Source organism: Pseudorca crassidens, chromosome 18 (genome assembly GCF_039906515.1).
Source record: "Pseudorca crassidens isolate mPseCra1 chromosome 18, mPseCra1.hap1, whole genome shotgun sequence".
In the NCBI taxonomy this organism is placed as follows: domain Eukaryota; kingdom Metazoa; phylum Chordata; class Mammalia; order Artiodactyla; family Delphinidae; genus Pseudorca; species Pseudorca crassidens.
In genome coordinates, this window is record NC_090313.1 from 45,038,428 (window position 1) to 45,059,979 (window position 21,552).

At 34.4% G+C, this 21,552-nt stretch overlaps 1 protein-coding gene across 1 annotated transcript in view; it reads right to left on the bottom strand.

Moving 5' to 3' along the window:
* Window positions 1-21,552, bottom strand: part of KLHL1 (kelch like family member 1) — a 374,463-nt gene that overhangs the window by 18,701 nt on the left and 334,210 nt on the right. The window contains exons 8-9 of the mRNA XM_067713151.1: window positions 18,068-18,230; window positions 2,141-2,353 (exon numbers count right to left, since the gene is read on the bottom strand). Coding sequence (XP_067569252.1) covers window positions 2,141-2,353; window positions 18,068-18,230 — 376 coding nt within the window. The remainder of the gene's footprint in view (window positions 1-2,140; window positions 2,354-18,067; window positions 18,231-21,552) is intronic.

Below are 21,552 nucleotides of genomic sequence, written 5' to 3' on the forward strand. Positions count from 1 at the left end.
TTGCCTATGATTATATACTAAGAAACATTCCTTACATTACACATGCAAGGTAATTCTACAGGGGTACCATTATGTAAAATCATCAATATAGAATATATCTTATAGAAATTGTAAAATATGCTGTTATCTGACACATGGTATGAGCTCAGATAAGAATCATGATGATGCTGTGCTTCTGCATTACCTAAGTTGTTCATCCCCACTGCACTCCTATAACTTAAAATAGTTATGCTTAATTAAATACAATTTTGCACCATAAATGTATTCCTAGACTGAATTCTTTATGCCTCTGTTCATAAACAACATTTTAATGCATTAGAGAGTAAACTTAGAAAATAATGTGTATGAAATATCATTTTATTAGTGGCATTTATATATTTGCCATAAAAGTAGCAGCCTCATCATATTCATTTTCTTTGTCATTGTTTCCCAAGAATTTAGCAAAGGAAAATGTGAATAACCTGCCATTCTAGTAGCAGTATTTTTTAAATAAACGGTTGCATGTTTGTGTTTATAAAAGTATACACTTATTAATTTGGACTCTGACCACTGTCCTCACTATAGCACCTATAGTTCCTAATTTCAATGGACAAGAGAACATTGAATTGCAACTGTGGTGAGCTTAATGCCATCCTCTATGTATATATAGCCATAAATCTACAGTCCATTTCACAGAGTAGCAATATCGTTAAACATTTCTGTATTTTATCCTAGAAGTGGTTTAAGTTTGAACAGAGCCTGTTCACTAAAAGCTACCTCTTGCCAATGACCTTATTCTCAGTAAAAATGTTCACGTATCCTAAGAATAAATTATCATAAATGAGAGAGAGCCCCTTTCTTCCAATGACTCTTCCACTATCAAGCATGGATATAAAAGATTTGGTTTCTTGATATTAAGAGGAAAATTGCTGTGGTCATCAGTGTGATCCTCCAGACATCTGTTCCTCTCCCAGGTACCAGGTCAGATACTGTCTTTCCACACTTTGAAGTTTTCTGTGGCCATGTGACTGAGTTGTCATCAAAGTATCAACAAAGGAGAATTATATTACTTGAAGGTTGAATCTTTAAGAATGCATAAACAATGTAGTGCTATTCTCTGGCTTTTCCCTTCTGACATGGTGATCAGCTATGTCCATATTTTAGCTTATATGTCCTTTTCGGTACTAGAGTAAAAATATCACATGGACACACAGCATGAGAAAAAAGAGCATTATAGTATTAAGTCACTAAAAGTTTTGAAGTTATTCATTAAGGTAGAATTACTTATCCTATCCCAGGTGATAAAAAAAATTATCCTCAATACTTCCTAATCTCACTTCCTCATGTATCAGCATGTTTCCTTATGTAATAGAAAATATCACTATAAGTTTCTCTAACTCTCTAATCCTTAATTCACATGACATAAAAGTGCTAAGAGATCCACATCCACTAAAGAGAATTCAGCCATAACCATGCCAGGAAGTGTGTGGATAGTTGGACCAAGACTGAAGCCAAGGTAAATTTTCGCTCCAGCCTCTGTGCACCTGCCATTTTTAGGAAGGAATTAAAAGAGGATCTATACTTCTTCTATACACCAGGATAATAGGCAATATAGTTCTAATAAGCCTGTCTTACATTAAGAAAGGTATGGCATAAAACAATGTTCATAATTCACCTTTATGAATTTGAAGAGAGTAGTAGAACAAATAAGACAGGATGAATAGAACAGATAAATAAAATATCCAATTTTTTTAAAAAAGAATTATCAGACATTCATTCATTTTAAAAATTATTTAAAACTGTATTTTAATCGACCTTTTAAAACATATTAATGGGAAGTTTAAAGATAACTTTAGAATTATGTGAAAATAAATTGTAGGGTTTTAAAAAATATTAGTTGAAAAGAACGGAATAAAAGAAAGAAGGAAGGAGGGAGGGAGGATGAGGAAAGAAAAAATAAGGTAAGGCATAAAGTGGTGTGTGTGTGTGTGCGTGCATGCACGTGGGCACGCGCACGAGCGAGAGAAAGAGAGAGACTAATAAAGCAGCTCTAGGAGTTGAATTTACTTTCCTAAATTATGCAGATTTTATAATCGCTTGCATTAGGTATCAATGTAATTCGCATTCTTTCTTTCACTATGACCGTGCCTTGGGGTCTTACCTTTCTACGTAATCTAGCAGCCGAGAACAGTGGTTTGAAGCAGGAGCATCATGACCTCCTACTGCATAAAGAAAACCATCACATGTGGCCACTCCAACACCTCCTCTTCGTTTACACATTGGAGCACACATGCTCCACTTATTTGTGTGAGGATCATAATATTCCATTGAACTCAAACAGGAACTTCCATCACGACCTCCAACTGAATACAACCTAAAAACACAATTGGGCAAACATGATTTAGTATTACAGTCTGTATGACCAAATGAAGGAAAGGAAAAGTCCTTTACAAATAAATTTTCAATCACAGCATGATCCTCAGATGTGTTAAAAATATATTACTTCACATGGAAGTTTTTGTTAAAGGAACATTATAACTAATTAAGTATACCTGAATCCCATGATTTTAATAAGCTATATACTAGATGAAATTAAAATGATAATTTTCTAACCTCTTTATTTCTAGAATGTTAGATTAAAACTATTTTTGTGTAAATAATTAAATCATCTAATACATTATTTTAATAAATATCGAGGAATGCCTATTTTAAAATAAGATATATTTATCTTCAATTTTTCTTGAAAATGAGCATAATCAGAAGAAAATCGATTATCTTATTTGTTGTTCAGCAATTGATTTTGCTATTGATTTTGCCAGTAGGTAAATCATGCCTACTTCTTGTGTTCTGTATTCACAGTTTAGAACACTAAATAAATAGAATAATTTAAACACATACTGTCATAACACTAGCTTTCTTAATCAGCACCTATACTATAGCTAATGTGTTATCTGGATAGACAAAACTTTATAGGAAACAATAGTACAATAATATTAGCCTGATTGAATATTGCTGGAACTTACTTGATACACTTATTTTGCTATTTCATCACTGAGAAGTATGATAGGAACCCAGGAAAAGAAATATTACAGCACACATGGTACTTAAAATACATTCATAGAATACAAAAGCAGAAATACATCATCTATTCCTAGTAAAAACATTCTTGCTTATTTAATAATAGCCATGAAGATTTTATCACAGAAAGGTACAGAGTTGAATTTATTTATTTACTCATTTATTCAACATAACTTTGAATGCCTAGTATATGTCACACACCATCCCAAATTTTGTGAATATATCCATGAACAAAACAATAAACAATTCCTTGCACTCAATTCTACTAGGAGCGATATAGACATAATACACACAGTAAACACATGTATTATATACTACTAAGGGCTGTAGTCACATAGAGCAGGGAAGTGGGGTCAGGAGTGCAAATGGTGGGAGTGGGAGTTGTAGTTACAAATTTAAATATATGATCAAAAAAGGTCTCATTGAGAAGGTGATGTTTGCCCCAAAACTTGAAGAAGATGGTAGTGTTTGGAGGTGAGTTCAGGAATTTCTCTGGGGGAGAAGATTTGAGGTCGATTGAACAGGTTAGTGCAAAGTTCCAGGGGCAGCAAGGAAGCCAGAACAGCAAGAGCAGAGATAGTGGACGGGGTAGCAGAGGAGATGATGGGTGGGGGTAAAGGGTAGGCCTCACACAGGTGTTTAGATGTTTCTCTAATGTCTAAAGCAAATGTAGACATTTTCCCTAAGTGAAACAGGAAGCCATGGGAGGATTTTGAGTAGAGGAATGTTATAACTTGTTTATGGTTTAATAAGATTAGATGTCATGAAATTTTTGCTTTACTAGTGGACATTATGCTTAATATATTGGTAAACAGACTTAATTCTAACTAAGTAAATGCATAGGAAGACATTATTACTTAGTATATAAAATAGTTTAGGCCTTAGATTTAAAAATTCCTCCTCTAATATTCTTTAGTAAGTCTAAAATATGATGTTTAAACTGACTTCAAATCCTGGAGATATTTTTAAGATGTTTATGTTTCTCTCAATGCCTGCCATGAAAAAATACTTTTGATTGCCCAAGTGTTCCCATTATGGATGTAATGTCTCTTTGCTTGATTACTCACAAGTTGTCTGCTGGCTCTCAGTCTTGCAATATGCTGAAATTAACCAATAGGAGCAATTTAAAGGACAAGTATTGGACAATTTAGCTTGCAAAGTCACCCAGAAGTAAAATGATTATTCACTCGGAAGTTTCTATCATCCTAAAAACTTTTTCATGCTTCACGAAATCTGAACTTTATTTGTGTTTCATTTAAATTGAAGATCTAACTCAAAAGAAGTATGCTATAATATTGAGATATTGTTATTAAAACTTAGCAAAATAACTTTTTGCAGAGATTTTATTTATTGGTTAAGTATCTTCATGAAGGACACCTAGCACAGTCCCTGGTACATAGGTTACATATAAGAAAGGTATTCCCCTTTTTATTTTCTATTGTTTTAATGGAATGGTTGACTTCAAGCTACTGTGTTTATTCATACACATTATAGTGACAAATTATACTGTTGCTTTATCTGAACCCAGCATTGCTGATACTAAAATAATTCTATACAATACTTTATCACACTTTTTTGAAATTATTAAAGAATCCTTACATATACAAATATATAGCTAAATGTGTATTAAAATAATGATAATTAATTAAACATATTGCTCACATTATAGAAGTCAAATGTTGAGCCTATTAGCATAGCCTTGTATTTGAAAAGAAAATGTAACTTAAATTTCACAAGTTACAACATCATTGACTTTTTAATATAATTATATATATATATTATAAACCACTATTTATTCAATCTCTCTGCCTTTTGTGTGAACCCTCTCCTAATAAAACTCAGTAACACATGGGTTTATACAAAAGAAATTTATGTAACACCTCTATAAAAATGATATAATATCTGACAGTTTTTTTGTAAAATAAATGTTTGATACATCATAGCTGTTATTTTATAAATTATTTACTAAAGCTTAAGCTAGGTTATCAGGGTTTTATTTCATTTGGTAAATGTCCCTTTTAATGTTCTTCCTATTATATAGTCTACAGATTAACAATGAAATTATTGTAATTTTGATAATGTAATATAAATTATTAATACTAGAGCAAAATTGGTTGAAAATAATAAATACACTACAATTTTTTCCTCAAAAAAAGCTTTGCAAAAGAAATGAGAAAATTGTAATTGTATAGAATAGATAATAGTGTCCTTTGGGGCTGCTTTATGGAGTAATTATTAAAACCAACAGATGCATTTCAATACTTGAAAATATTTTGCAGCTAGAATAAATGTTGCAATGTACACACAAAAATTCATGGACAATTATCCAAGGTTATCTTCTCAGATCTCCTCTTAATATCTATTTAATCATAGTTTAGACTGATTCCCTGTTTTGTTTTACTACAATGACAAATTAGATGTTGAGAATATGAAGAGCAGAGAAGGATCTGTTACTAGAAGTAAATGCGCTGACAACATAAGAAGTGACAGCTGACAGTTTCATGGCAAGAAAGGAGCCATGATATTTTAACTTAGAGTTGAAAGATGAGTAGAAATTTGTAAGATGAAGAAATAGGGGAAAGCATTACATACAGGGAAAGCATTATGTGTAAAGACAAGGGACATGAAAGGTCATAGCCAGTGATAAATAGAGTGGCAAGTATGTCATATTGGTGGAACAGGTGGTAGTAAAGGAGGGGAAGAAGAGATATGGCTGGTAGGATGAAAAGGTTAGACTGAGAATGAAGGGGATTGTATGCCATGCTATGGAGCTGGAATTTCATTCAGAGACAATGAGAAAAGGGCAGAAAAATAACATTCTTAGGAGACATCACTATCATAGGTCAGGTTGCTGTGAACATTGACCTGTATATCCTTTCTTGCATGCCAAAAATTGGCAGGAGGTCAGAAATACCCCTGACTTAAGTAAACGCTTCTAGAATTTTGCTGAGAATGAATGAGTCTTCCCCACCCCTTTCATTAACTTATGTGTTTATTCAGCCTACAGAAAAGTTTTATATAAAGTTTAGCAACAAGGTCTTCCTGTTTTGAGATCTAGTTGCCAGGTGCCCATCTCAGCACCATGTATTTTATATTCTAGTACAGGTATACTTCATTTTATTTATGCATGATTTATGCATTTATTGAATTTGATTGTGCTTCACCTTATTGAGTTTTGCAGGTATTGCCTTTTTCTTTTTTTAACAAATCGAAGTTTTATGGTAATCCTGCATTGTCAGATGATGGTTAGCACTTTTTGGCAATAAAGTATTTTTTAAATTAAGGTATGCAGATTGTTTTTAAAAACATAATGTTATTGCACACAATGAACTATGATATAGTGTAAACATATCTTTTATATGCACTGGGAAACCAAAAACTCCATGTGACTCCCTTTATTGCAATATATACTTTATTGTGGTGGTCTGGAATCAAACATTCAATGTCTTCGGGGATGCCTGTCCGTACAATATGGAAGTAGGAAGAAATAAATTCTGTATTAGTTAAGATATGGGTTCAAATGTATGTAAAGTGGCTTTACAGGTAGGAGCTGAGACCCAGGCTGCTTCCAACTTTCAACCTATCATCTGTAGGATAAGACCCTTTATCAAGAACTGTGAAGAGTGAAATTTTCCCAGACCTGAAAGCTAACAAATTAGCCTACCACAGTTTCATAGATGCTGGTAAAAGACACAAGATTCTGGGATCAGAAAGAAATGACTTTGTTTCTCATGCACAACAGATAGAATGAGCTCTATGTTCACATGGGTTTCCCCTGTCCCTCCAAATCCCACCAGGGTGATACACAGAGATTCATGTGAATGCTTATTTACATAGAGGACTTTTCTCACATCTGGAGTTTAGGAACTGCTCATCCTTAAAGGGGCTGCCAGCAAACCTGTCCAATCATTGCTCTGAAGGTAGATATTATCTTTATTATTGTGTTCCTGCTCTCTCAAGGAACAAACCTGCTCTCTGCCCAAAAGAAAGACACTATCTCTACCTTCCAAAGCTGTTCGATTTACAAATATCCTTGAAAAGATGGTGAAAAAAGTTGCCAATATTTTTGCTTGGAAAATGTGCAGGAATGTTAAAAGTCCATGGAGAATTGTCTACAAATCCTCTGGTCCTGAAGGTGGAGTCCTAGCTATCACAGTCACAGTTCAAACAGAAGGATGAAGGAAAAGTGGAAGAAGGAGCGCATCCTCTCCCTTTAAGAATCAATCTTTTAAGTTTCACTACTCACTTTTTACATCCAGTTGGCCAGAACTTAGTTACATGACAATACCCGACTGATCAGGTGCTGGGAAATGTTATCTTTATTTTAGGTGGCCACTTGCCTAGCTAACAGTGCTGTGCATGCTGTCATATAAAAAGGAATGAATGACTATTAAGAGCCAGTTATAACCTTCTGCCACAGCACTAGATCTTTTCCAGCCCTGTGTGCCACTGTGCATTCTGTCCTAAGTACCTTGTTACTATATAGGGTGGGTTACTGTTCATTCATTGCTCATTAATCAATTCAGGTATGTCTCCACTAGAAAGTCTTTTTGATCCCACTTTGTCTTTTCCCCAGAAATCTAATGTTATTTATAATCGGTACACTAGGGAAATTTATTTAATATGTGGCATATCTTATCATTGGTACATAACTTCAGGAATGGCTATAGAAAGTGCGGTATAACACATTTGATGCAAATCTCTAGATCCAGAACTTTGTTTGATCCTTTGTTTCCTAATTGATGGAGAACTCTTTCATCTGATCCCATGATAAGGCTTGTCATTCCTGCTATCAAAATACTCCTGCATGTATCTTTCAGTGAATAATTTCCATGAGAGGTACTAGTTGAGTGCCTGAGAGTACAGTGAGTGGGATTTCAGTAAGCTTACACATCAGGCTGCTTTTGTTCCCACTTACTAAGAAATGTTGGTACATGTAGCAAACTCAGTCTGAGACTCTGTTATTGTGTATTGGTTTGCTATGATTTCAAATTCACTTATTTATGACCAAAAAAAAAAATGAAGTTGTTTTTAGAAGTAAAGTTGTTTTGATATAAGAATGAAGTAACTTGTGTCTGGATGTTATCATCTCATCTGCCCTTGATTGATAAGCACTTAGTAGCTCAGCTGCTGAGGGGCCCAGCTGGGGGCTTTTCAATAAAAACTTGTGGAGAAGTAACTCTGGCAAAGGGAACATTTAGACTATAAATACAGAGAGTTCGCGAAGGCTATCCCAGAGTTTCAGTCTGGACAAAGCTACCCTTTGCTAATTTAGCTCTCGGAAGATCTTGGGCATTAGTTTCTGCTATGATAAAGGAGACTTCTTTATCAGCCAGTGGTGATCCCCAGGATTATCAGCCTGTCTGTCAACACCACTGCCATCGTTCCCTAGCAACATGCTCTAGCAACTGAGGGACTTTTAATTTTCCACTGGCAGCTGCACATCAGCTCTTTGTTGGCAAAACCAAACCGCCTCTTCCAGAAACCAAAACTCATAGAAAGAGTACACTTCAAGTAAATTTGGACTTTATTTCTATCTTCTCCCCTTGCCTGGAACAATAGTGTATTTAATCTATCATGGGTGTGTTATTTCTTTATTAGCTTATTAAGAGACATGACCCTGTATGCTATTGGTTTGTGAAATTCCTACAGTGAAGCTGTGTTTAAACTACTGGCAAAGACAATCTCAGTCCCTGAGCATAATTTGCTGCCCCAAACAAGACGGACTTGCTGTCATTATAGCATATGGTTAACAGAACCCACTTACCTTTATTTATTAGAATGTGCCTATATTTCCTAAGAAATCTCTGACAATTATAAATACAGAAATTAATTTAGGTTAATGAATTGCATCCCACCCAACTTAGTAGGATTTACTAACCCAAAACCTGGTAGAAATGGTCACTTCAATTTTAATCCCTCCATGTTTCCTTGCCAACTCCCACTCTACACCTATTACAATTCTGAATTTCTTTCTTTTGATGTTTCTTATTTCCCTTATTAATATAATGTAAGGTCTCTGAGGGCAGATTTGATTTATTTTCTCTGATATATCATCATAGCAAGTACCTATTTGTGAATTTTTAAAAAATGAATGAAGCAAGCACTCATATCCAATTCTTGAAAAAGAATGATGTATGAATGGAAGTTGTCAAAGAAAAGGCACCTGTTTTAAGTTCCGCTGAAATAAGATATTGACATATTGCAGAGAAAAGTATCAATCCTGTGTCTCGGGAACGCAAAAGACGGAACGATTATTTTTAAATTAGTGAATTTTAAAAGGGTTAATAGAAAAGGTACAGATTAAACTAGGCTTTGGGTGATGGAAATATTACAAATAATTTCATTTAGGTTTTATTTAAAGGCACATCTTAATATATTTTTAATGCTTTTTTACACTATTGTTCTCAAGTACAATAAACTGAATTGTGTTTGTACCAATCTGGCCACATGGAATTTAACACACATAGAGATCTAGTGTTGTGTTAGGCTGTCACTCCAGAGAGTTTTCAAATGTATCCAAAGACCAGATGAAAATCTGGGGAGAGAAACTAAATGGACAGTGGACAGTCACAAGTTATTAAGAAAAAAATGGAAGGGAAATCTGGGGAGAGAGATGAGTATGTAAAAATGCAGAAGAGTGTGAACATCAAGCCGTTCTTTATGTTTGGGACATAAGGTGTCTGTAGGCAGGTGGTTAAGAGAGAAGAATGGAGAAGGAAAGAGAGGTCTGTTTCATAAAACCACTGAATTCTAAATTAAGGAGTTTGGCAGTAGTTATGCTCAAGTAGGGAGCCAAAATGAATTGTCTTCTTGAGATAGGCTGGGTCTTGAGACCATTGCTGCAGTGCTTGCACCTGGACAAATGTCTCCTTTAGCAGCAAAATACAAAGAAAGTATAAGGGACTAAAAATAGCTGCATACATGTACAGTTGGGGCAAATTATGAATAAAAAGATACAAAAAAACAAAAAAAAAAGGGTGTTGGGAGAAAAAGCAGGGTACTGCATATGCACCTTGCACACAGCACCACCATGGGGGTGGGCAGACCACCCAAGCCACCTCTCCGGCCCAATCCTTGACCCACCCATATCCCATATAAAGAAGCAGCTTGCCCTGCCTCATGGAGCAAGCAAGGAAAATTGTTACTTGTTTTCACTCCCTCCTGCTGCAGCAAGAACCCCAATAAAGCCTTGCCTGAATTTCTTGCCTGGCTTCTTACCAATTTCTATTGATTGAGGGGACCAAGAACCCTGGTCAGTAACATTCTGTTGCTATACATTTTAATTCTGAGGCATGATTTATCAAGTAATCCCTATGAACCACTGGAATGCATCTCAGCCAATCTAATTTTGTGATGAGATTCTAATATTTTTTTAGTTTCCTTGAGCAATTATAAATTATTCTTCAGCCAGAGTGATTTTTACAAAATTGAAATACATCCATGTTGCTGCCCTTTTTTAAACCTTTTATAATATTTTTACCTTAGCCAAGTTGCTATGACCTAGAGGCTGGCTTTCTATCCAATCTATTGGGGCCACTATTCCTCATTATATTTCAGCTAAACTCAACTTTTCCACCTTTTGTTTGCAATTCACACTCAGGAACTGAACACAGCTTGTTCCTTCTCATTGCAGTTCTTCCTCACTTTCTGCAAATCTGGTAAATCAATCAAGTTCCAGCTTAGAAATCATTTCTTCCAGAAGGCAAATCACAAATCTCCTAAGCCTATTAACAGCTCTCAGTGAGACTCAGCAAACAAGTGATTTTTTTTAAATGTGTGACTCTAAAATAATACAATTTTAATACAAACTGCTTGTAATAGGGAAGAACAAATCTGACTCCATATTAAATCTGTTTCTATTACTTTAACCTTTGTATTCTATTGCTTTTGCTTGAGTTAAGAATGTTGCCTATAGCTTGAAATATATGAATCGGCCCATTTTCAAAGCTCTGACCTTTAAGGGTATGACACTTTTCCATTCATATAGAGATAAAATGTTGCAGAACAGAGATTAACATTTGTCTTGCTTGTGGTTTACAGGAACATCTTGGCCTGACCTATGTGGAAAACTGCAAGAACAAAGGATTCCTGTACCAAGAAGTGTGCAACAACCAACCATGCCCCTTCCTCACCTTGCCTTTAAAAATTCATTGCTGATATCCTTCAGGGATTTTGGGGTTTTGGGGGGCATTAACTACCCATCTCCTTGCATAGCCCTGCAATAAACGTTTCTCTGCTCTTAACTCTGATGTTTTGGTTTGTTTGGCCTCACTGCCTCAGGCACATGAACTTGCATTTGGTGACATGTTTATCATAGGAAATCTTTTACAATTTGGGGTTCATTTTTAAGAAAAAGAATGTCAAAGTTTGGATACTAAAATAGAAATGGTCTTAGAGAGCACCACGTAAGTGGCAGAGCTTGAGGCATAATAAGATACAGTGCTAGATATTGGGATGTACTGGAGAAAACAATAGACATGACTCCTGTTCTCATGATATTTCAAACTGTATAAACTTCAGACTGCACAGAAATAGCAGCTTCTTCATGTGTATTATTAACATGAGGTTTTGAATGACTGAGTAAATCAGTTTTGCCATGGTGAATCATGAAACAAACACAGTTTTTTAAATCTGTTTTGCAGATTCTCCAAGGACCAGAGCATACATTTATTAAAATTCAGGACTATTTATGGATGTGCTCAGGCAGTATGAGTATCTGCTTTTTGAGCTTACTCAGGAAATAAAGGGAAACAAACAGGAAAGACCTTTTAGTTACAAAGTAAAGCTTGAAAGAACAAAGCTAAGGCACAGAGCAAATAAGAAACAAAAATAGTTACTAGTGTAGATATTATTTGGAGAGTCTGAGGTTTTATATGGTCACTCTCCACACCAGAATGTCTATTTACTGTTTTGTTGTATTCCCTTTATGCATCAAGTAAGTCTGTGGCTGTGCTGGCCTAAGATGATATATCTACGACTTAGGTTAATCTGTCTCATTGGATGACTGACCAAAATGTTCCATAAAATTGATATAATTTTGCTCTTGAATACACCAGAATATGCTCATTAATTTTAAGCCATGAACCAATGCCTTGTTTTTCCACAATAAAGGTATCATGAATGATCTAAACTCAAGAAGGCTGTTCACCGGCTTTTATTAGCCTTAATTGGGAAAATTATTCAAAATAATATTCAGAGAAGCAACAGTCAGGTTAGAATGACACATTAGTGAGAGGTGAAAATTAAACAAGAGGTAAAAAAAGTCATGTCAGTAGAGGTAAATAAAGTCATGTCAGTACAGGTGAGAGAAAAATAAACAACTGTTTATTGAATGTTGAAACAATTTTCTGATGTGGGTCTGAAGTGAAAGGTCACTTTCTAGTGATTATGTTTTTCTCTGAGTAAAACAGGAAAAGCAACCAGACATTAAGAGAAAGTCATTAAACCACAGAATTTAGAGGCCATTAAATCACACTCAAGGGAATTAAAAAATAACCCAAATGAGGTCTATACTATTCTGATTTAAAGGAGAAAGATTATTTGAAGTAAAAATGAAATAATTCCAAACATTTTCATAAAATAGGGTTAAAATTTGGGAAAATGTACTTAATTAAAATGTAAACAATTTTAAGAACAAAAACTTTAAATACTCTCACACTCTGATATTTGGTATGAAGAATGTTGTTAGAGTAAAACATGATTTCTTAGGATATTAAATATCCTAGCTGACCAAAAAGATACAAGGACCACAAAATGATACAAATGATGAATTCCATATAAAGCTAATTTAAAAGGGAAGAAACTGGATTAAAAAATTCAGTTATAATAACATGTGAAAATTTGCTACAAGACTATCCATTAAATATTATATTTATTAAATTTTTTATCCCATTTATTTCTGATTAAGTTTGGAGATTTGTAACAAAACACACACACACACACACACACACACATATATATATATATATATATATATAAAGATATTTCACAGTAGAATATTAAGGAAGGGTCACAAAAATATAATGCAAAGTAATTATAAAAAATCTAGAATAAGATAAGTAATATATTAAAACTTTAAAATAAGTGTGTGTGTCTTGGGTGTGTTGTGTGTGTTGTGTGTGTATGTATGCCTTCTCATTACAGAATAATGTAACAAATGAATAATATAAGGAAAGGGTAAAGATGTTTCTCATCTTTGTTGAGCAAATTTGCTGTCAATGAGATACCCATTTCCTAAAGGATATAAGAGATGAATCTATATATTAGCATCAGTGTAAGTGGTGAGGAAAAGTCACTAAATGTACTCTCAAAAGCAATTTAAGAAAATATACATTTAGTGATACAAGAGATTTTTAAGGTAAAACAATAAGAGAGTATCCTCAATTGAAATAAGATGAACATGAGGCAGAGAGGAAAGAGAGCTGTCAAATAAGTATATCATATATGGAAAATTAAAATAAAGATTATGTCTTCACTGGAAACAGTAAAATTCATAAGCAAAATGGCAATGATTAACAATAAAATATAGAAAAAATTTCCCAAGTTAAATGGAAAAGAAATAAAATGACTGAGGAGAAAAACTGTTTATGGGAAAGAAATCAGTGCTCAAAGACACACAATCATTAACATAAATACATACTAAAATATATATCCCAAAACCAAAGAACTAGAATAATGGAAAAGGAATCAAACAAAAAACAATCCTCAGTAGATAAAAACTTTCCTTAGTAAAATAAAGACATGATTGAGATTGTTCAAATGAATCTCCAAATAGTAAGTTAAAAGAATGAAAAGGAGCCATCAGGTTATACCCTGGTAAACATTTTGAAATTGGAGAAGAACATGCCAGTAGTTAAGCTCTTATCTCGCAGCCCCACATTCTCTCTCCTGTACTCTGATTTTTGATATGGGGGCTGGAACTCTGAAAACCACGTTTCTGCTTTGCCACCTGGTTCCTTCTTTTAGGATGTGACATTAATGGATGCTAGAGGGAGACTGAAAGACTAGAGGAGGAAGGGTCTTGCTCCTTTCTGCTCATTTCCTGTTCCTGTGTCACCCCATCTTTTTTTCCTGCATTCAATTGCATCCAATTGCCATTTTGCAGAACTTGCAAAATTGGCCTTATTGAGACCACTCAGAGCCATCAACACTAGCAGACTGGCACCACTTCCTCAGAGCTTCGGGTCCCAGGTCAAGGGGCCCCTCTTTCATGTCAGAGATGCCAACTCTGGCTAAGCAGAGCTCCAATCACAAATATCTGGATTTCATCTGCATAGGGGCTCTCCTCTGATTTTCTAAATCTTAATAACTACAATCCCTTCTTTTGTTTTCCAACACTAGGGGTGGTAGCTCTTTCTTTTAGTTGATACATTTATGATATAGTGTTCTCTTGTTGACTTTTTGGTTAACTAGTTAATTTTTATATCTACTTAACAAATCTTTATATTAGATTATCTTTATATAGAATCACTGATAAATAGCTGGAGTGGTTTCTGTCTCTTGACTGTACCCTAACTGATAGAAATATAGTCAAAACATCTATAAGAATGAGATATAAAAACATATTAAAGATGAAAAACTACTGGACTTACCACACATCTCCCTAAAAAAAAAAAATGAAAGAAGATAAGTAAGTATATAATATCTACTTAACAATAATGATACAAGGCTGTGACATTAAATTACTCAAGTCAATTTACAATAAATGTGTGAAAACATAGGAAAATTCCTTTTAGACATAAAGTTTCATAAATTATATAATCAACATATCCTTCCTGGAAAATAATAGTAGTAGTAATAGTAATATACTACTAATAATAAAGTGAGATACATTTACCTAGAAATAATTTCTAGAACATAAAAAGAACTCTACAAGGCAAAATGAAAAAGACAGAAACCCAAATGGAAACAGGAAAAAGACTTTAATATATACTTCAGCCAGAAGATATAAAATTGTTAATAAGTATATAAAAGGTGCACAATCTCAGTCCTTAACTGAATGTGATAGCATTATCCACCAGAATAGATAAAACCATAAAAGATAAAAACTGGCGTTACCAAATCAGTAGATGCATAGTATCTAGATCTCTAGTACAGTGTGAATATGTACAAAAATTAGGAAAACACTTTCAAAATCTTCTGGGAATTATCCCTTAAGGCTGAGCACAAGAATACCATACAGCCTAGCAATTGCAGTTCCAGGTCTACACTCAGCTAAAATTTGTACGCATGCTCACAAAGGACATATATAAGTGAGGATGTTCACAGCCAAACTATTCTTAATAAGCAAGAAATGGAAACAATTAAAATGATAATTTTGATATATTAAAGAAGAATAAACTGCAAAGACAATTATTAATACTATATTTTGTTAAATTCTGAATTTCAAGACATATTAAATAAAACTGAGCCAAGTATAAATTAATGAATAAGAAAAGAAGAGGGAAAACAAGTATAACTTCACTCTATGCACACATTTGATTAAAGATAAAAACAAAACCAAATAATGATACTGACAAAACCTAAAATAAGGCAAAATTAGTAATAATGCTAACACCTAAAAATAACAAATTAGGAGGTTAATAACAATACAAAAGAAGATATAACAATACAAGATAGATTATTATTAATAGTCATAGGGTTAGAAGTAAGGTACAACTGTCTTCTGCTAAATTTTAAAATCTCAGTAAAATGTAACTTTTAAAGGGAATATATATGATAATATACATATAATTTTTTCTATCATTTGTCATGTTCAAGAATATATACTTCCCATATTTGTAGATACTTATAGCAGATAAATTGTAGAAATCGTCTCAATTCATGTTATGATTTTATTATGATAAGAAAAGCTTCATATCGTAATGGAAAATATTATGAAATGTTTTTCAAAAGATACGTAGATCAAACATAGATGAAAAATCATAGACTATAGAATGCAACAAATTACTAAATGAATAATGCAACATGGATAAGTTGGTTTTATTTTAAGTATGCAATAATGATTTACAATTATAATATTTATGTAAATCACCATATTAATAGATCAAATATTAATAGGTCAAAACTATTCTAAAAATAAAAGCAATACAATAAAAAGGAAATAAACATAAACATTAAGAAGGAAGAGACAAAGTTTCGTTATTAGTTTACCATATTTATCTTCCTAGAAAATCTATTATTATAAATCAAAAAAACTGATACATGGGGCTTCCCTGGTGACGCAGTGGTTGGGAGTCTGCCTGCCGATGCAGGGGACGCAGGTTCGTGCCCCGGTCCGGGATGATCGCACATGCCACGGAGCGGCTGGGCCGGTGAGCCATGGCTGCTGGACCTGTGCGTCCAGAGTCTGTGCTCCACAACGGGAGAGCCCACAGCAGTGACAGGCCCACATACCACAAAAAAAAAAAAAAAAAAAAAAAAAAAAAAAACCCTGATACATGCATTTAGTAAAATGGTTATCATAAATATAGGTACTTAAACTTTCTTCTCCAGTGTACTATAAATGTATAATTATTAATACATACAAATATATAAACCAAAATATAATATCTAAAATGTTCAAAAATACAAATAAGTGTAAATAAAACTCAGAAAGAAAATACTAAACCTATACCTAAATTAAAACCACTAAAATACATAGCGACTAATTTTAAGAGATAAAAGTAAGATCACATTTTCAGATGAAAAGATTTCAAATGTATAGATCTAACATTTTCCCTAATTAATATGTAAACATTTATTTCCAGGAAAAATCCTAAATGAATTCTCAGGAAGTATACATGACACTAAGAATATAATTTTAGGCATCAAATAAACCTAAATGAAAATTGAAGCCCAACATTCATTAAACATGTATATCTAGTGAAAAGAGAAAACAGTAATGTATGTAATTTTAAGAACAGTAAGCAGTTTGGGATAGTGTGCAGAGTGGTTTAATTTAATAGGATTAATAGTAAATAACTTTCTTTGTGGACAAATTTTGAGATGAAACCTGAAAAATGAGAAAAACCCAAGCACGTGATGGTGGGTAGGAACAACATCTCAGACAAAGAAAAGAGCACATTCAAAGGGACTGAGTTTGGTTAGAGCTGCTATATTTGAAGCAAAGATAAAAGGGCAATTTGGCTGACATACAGAGAAAAAATGTAGAATAGGCAGAAATAAGATCCAGTAGGTCCCTTTAGGTAAAGATAGGCATTGTGTTCTAATTGTAAAGAGAAGTTCTTGAAGAGGACTGAAATATTACTTGCATTTGTTAAGCAGCTGTGGCAGCTTTAGCAAATGGACTTCAGGGGAAAGAGAAGTAAACAGATTGGAAGCTTTTGCTGTTGTTCAAACCAGGGGTGTTATTAGCTTTTTTAGGGCAGAGTTTCTCATGGCAGTGAGAGGGAGTGTATTTTGTCATCCCAGAGGGTATATTAGGCAATGTCTGGAGATTTTTTTGATTACCACATTGGGCAGGGTGTTGCAGTTGGTATCTAGTAGATAAAAGCCAGTCTGCTGCTAAACACTGTACAATGCACAGGACAGAGCCCTGCACCAAACAAAGATTTATCTGACTCAAAATATTAACAGTGTTGTGTTTGAAAATTCCCCATTTAGGGTGATAGGAGTGGAAAAGGAGAAAAGTGAAGAGACATACAATCATGCAAAAAAATATACTAAGTACCAAATTTTTAGTAGTCTTTTGCAGGCTCCTCAGACTATTTTACCAGAAAGGATATAAATATGCAGATCTTTAGTTCACATAATTCTCATGAAATATATGTGATACTTAAAAAAAAACAGTTATTGTAAAGAAGTTTTGGTTTTTATTTTATAAGAAAGGACAATCAGAAAAATATGCAGTCTTGATCTGTCAATGATCCATGAAGACTAAACTTAAAAAAAAATCAAAAACCAAAGATTTAAATATTTTATCAAAACAGTTTACTAAATGTTATTTTTAAAACAATATTCACTCAAAAACTTTTTTTTTTCAAATAAAAAAGGAAAGTCTACTCACTTGCCGTTCAATGCTGCCACACCAACTGTGCTTCGGGCAATTGACATACTAGCTACAAATGTCCACTGCTGACTCTGAGGATCCCATCTCTCCACTGTGTTCAGATAGCTCCAGCCATCATGGCCTCCCACGGCATAGATAGGGCCTTCTAGTACCGTCACACCTAAAACATGGAAGAAATGAAAACCGAATGGATTTATTCCACAGTGAGGTTCTAAAATCAAATTAATAGTAAAAATTATGATGCCATTCAGAATAGGTTCTAGCAGTTAAGAAACATTTGCAACTCCCTCTTGTGAGAGCACCGGAATCACAGCTAACTGCTGAACAATCATTGACAGGAAGTCACTGGAACTCACCAAAAAAGATACCCTACATTCAAAGACAAAGGAAAAGCCACACTGAGACAGAAGGAGGGGTGCAATCACAATAAAATCAAATCTCAAAATTCCTGGGTTGGTGACTCACAAACTGGAGAACAATTATATCACAGAAGTCCACCCACTGGAGTGAAGGTTCTGAGGCACATGTCAGGCTTCCCAACTTGGGAATCTGGCAACAGGAGGAGGAATTCACAGAGAGTCAGATTTTGAAAGCTAGCAGGATTTGACTGCAGGGCTTCAACAGTACTGGGGGAAACAGAGACTCCACTCTTGGAGGGCACACACAAAGTAGTGTGCACATCAGGACCCAAGAGGAAGGGGCAGTGACCCCATAGGAGACTGAAACAGACCTACCTCCTAATGTTAGAGGGTCTCCTGCAGAGTCAGGGGGTGGCTGTGGCTCACCGTGGGGACAAGGACACTGGCAGCAGAAGTTCTGGGAGGTATTCCTTGGTGTGAGTTCTACTGGAGTCAACCACTAACCCTGTCAAAAAGCCTGTAGGCACCAGTGCTGGGTGGTCCCAGGCCAAACAAACAACATGGAGGGAACTCAGCCCCACCCATCAGCAGACAAGTGGATTAAAGTTTTACAGAGCTCTGCCCACCAGAGCAACACCCAACTCTACTCACCACTAGTCTCTTCTATCAGGAAGCTTGCACAAGCCTCTTAGATAACCTCATCCACCAGAGGGCAGATAGCAGAAGCAAGAAGAGCTACAAACCTGCAGCCTGTGGAACAAAAACCACATTCACAGAAAGACAAAATGAAAAGGCAGAGGACTAGGTACCAGATGAAGCAACAAGATAAAACCCCAAAAAACAAATAAATGAAGTGGAGATAGGCAACCTTTCAGAAAAAGAATTCAGAATAATGATAGTGAAGATGATCCAGGACCCCAGAAAAAAAATGGAGGAAAAGATCAAGAAGATGCAAGAAATGTTTAACAAAGACCTAGAAGAATTAAAGAACAAACAAACAGAGATAAACAATACAATAACTGAAATGAAAAATACACTAGAAGGAATCAATAGCAGAATAACTGAGGCAGAAGAACGGGTAAATGATCTGGAAGACAGAATGGTGGAATTCACTGCTGTGGAACAGAATAAAGAAAAAAGAATGAAAACCAATGAAGACAGCCTAAGAGACCTCTGAGACAACATTAAATGCACCAATATTTTCATTATAGGGGTCCCAGAAGGAGAAGAAAGAGAAAGGGTCAAAGGAAATATTTGAAGAGATTAGAGTTGAAAACTTCCTTAACATAGGGAAGGAAATAGCCACAAAAGTCCAGGCAGGATAAACCCAAGGAGAAACACACTAAGACACAAAGTAATCAAATTGACAAAAATTAAAGACAAAGAAAAATTATTAAAACTAACAAGGGAAAAATGACAAATAACATACAAGGGAACTCTCATAACATCTGACTTCTCAGAAGAAACTCTACAAGCCAGAAGGGAGTGGCATGAAATATTTAAAGTGATGAAAGGGAAGAAACTGCAACCAAGATTACTGTACCCAGCAAGGATCTCATTCAGATTCAATGGAGAAATCAAAAGCTTTAAGACAAGCAAATACTAAGAGAATTCAGCACCACCAGACCAGCTCTACAACAAATGATGAAGGAATTTCTCCAAGTGGGAAACACAAGGGAAGAAAAGGACCTACAAAAACAAACCCAAAACAATTAAGAAAATGGTAACAGAAACATATATATCAATACTTACCTCAAATGTGAATGACGTGAATTAATTAAATGCTCCAACCAAAAGAAACAGGCTTGTTGAATGGATACAAAAACAAAACCCATATATATGCTGTCTACAAGAGACCCACTTCAGACCTAGGGACACATACAGACTGAAAGTGAGGGGATGGAAAAAGATATTCCATGCAAATTGAAATCAAAAGAAAGCTTGAATAGCACTACTCATATCAGATAAAATAGACTTTAAAATAAAGAATGTTACCAAAGACAAAGAAGGACACTACATAATGATCAAGGGATCAACTGAAGAAGATATAGTAATTATAAATATGTATGCACCCAACACAGGAGCACCTCAATGTATAAGGCAAATGCTAACAGCTATAAAAGAGGAAATTGACAGTAACACAGTAATCGTGTGGGACTTTAAAACCTTCCTTTCACCAATGGACAGATTAACCAGTCAGAAAATTAACAAGGAAACACAAGCTTTAAATGACACAATAGACCAAATAGATTTAATTGATATTTATAGGACATTCCATTTGAAAACAGCAGATTACACTTTCTTCTCAAGTGCACATGGAACAATGACATCTTGGGTCATAAATCAAGCCTCAGTAAATTTAAGAAAATTGAAATCATATCAAGCATCATTTGCAACCACAATGTTATGAGATTAGAAATAAATTACAGGGGAAAAAAAGGAAACAACACAAACACATGGAGGCTAAACAATATGTTACTAAATAACCAAGAAATCACTGTAGAAATCAAAAATAAAATAAAAAAATACCTAGAAACAAATGACAATGAGAATATGACTACCCAAAACCTATGGGATGCAGTAAAAGCAGTTTAAGAGGGATGTTTACAACAATATAATCCTACCTCAAGAAACAAGAATAATCTCAAATTAACAATCTAACATTACACCTAAAGGAACTAGAGAAAGAACAAACAAAACCCAAAGTTAGTACAAGGAAAGAAATCATAAAGATCAGAGCAGAAATAAATGAAATAGAAATTAACAAAACAATAGCAAATATCAATAAAACTAAAAGCTGGTTCTTTGAGAAGATAAACAAAATTGATAAACTTTTAGCCAAACTCATCAAGAAAAAGAGGGAGAGGACTCAAATCAATAAAATTAGAAATGAAAAAGGAGAAGTTACAATGGACACTGCAGAAATACAAAGCATCCTAAGAGACTACTAAAAGCAACTCTATGCCAATAAAATGGACAACCAGGAAGAAATGGACAAATTCTTAGAAAGGTATAACTCTCCAAGACTGTACCAGGAAGAAATAGAAAATATGAGCATACCAATCACAAGTAATGAAATTGAAACTCTGATTAAAAATCTTCCAACAAACAAAGTTCAGGACC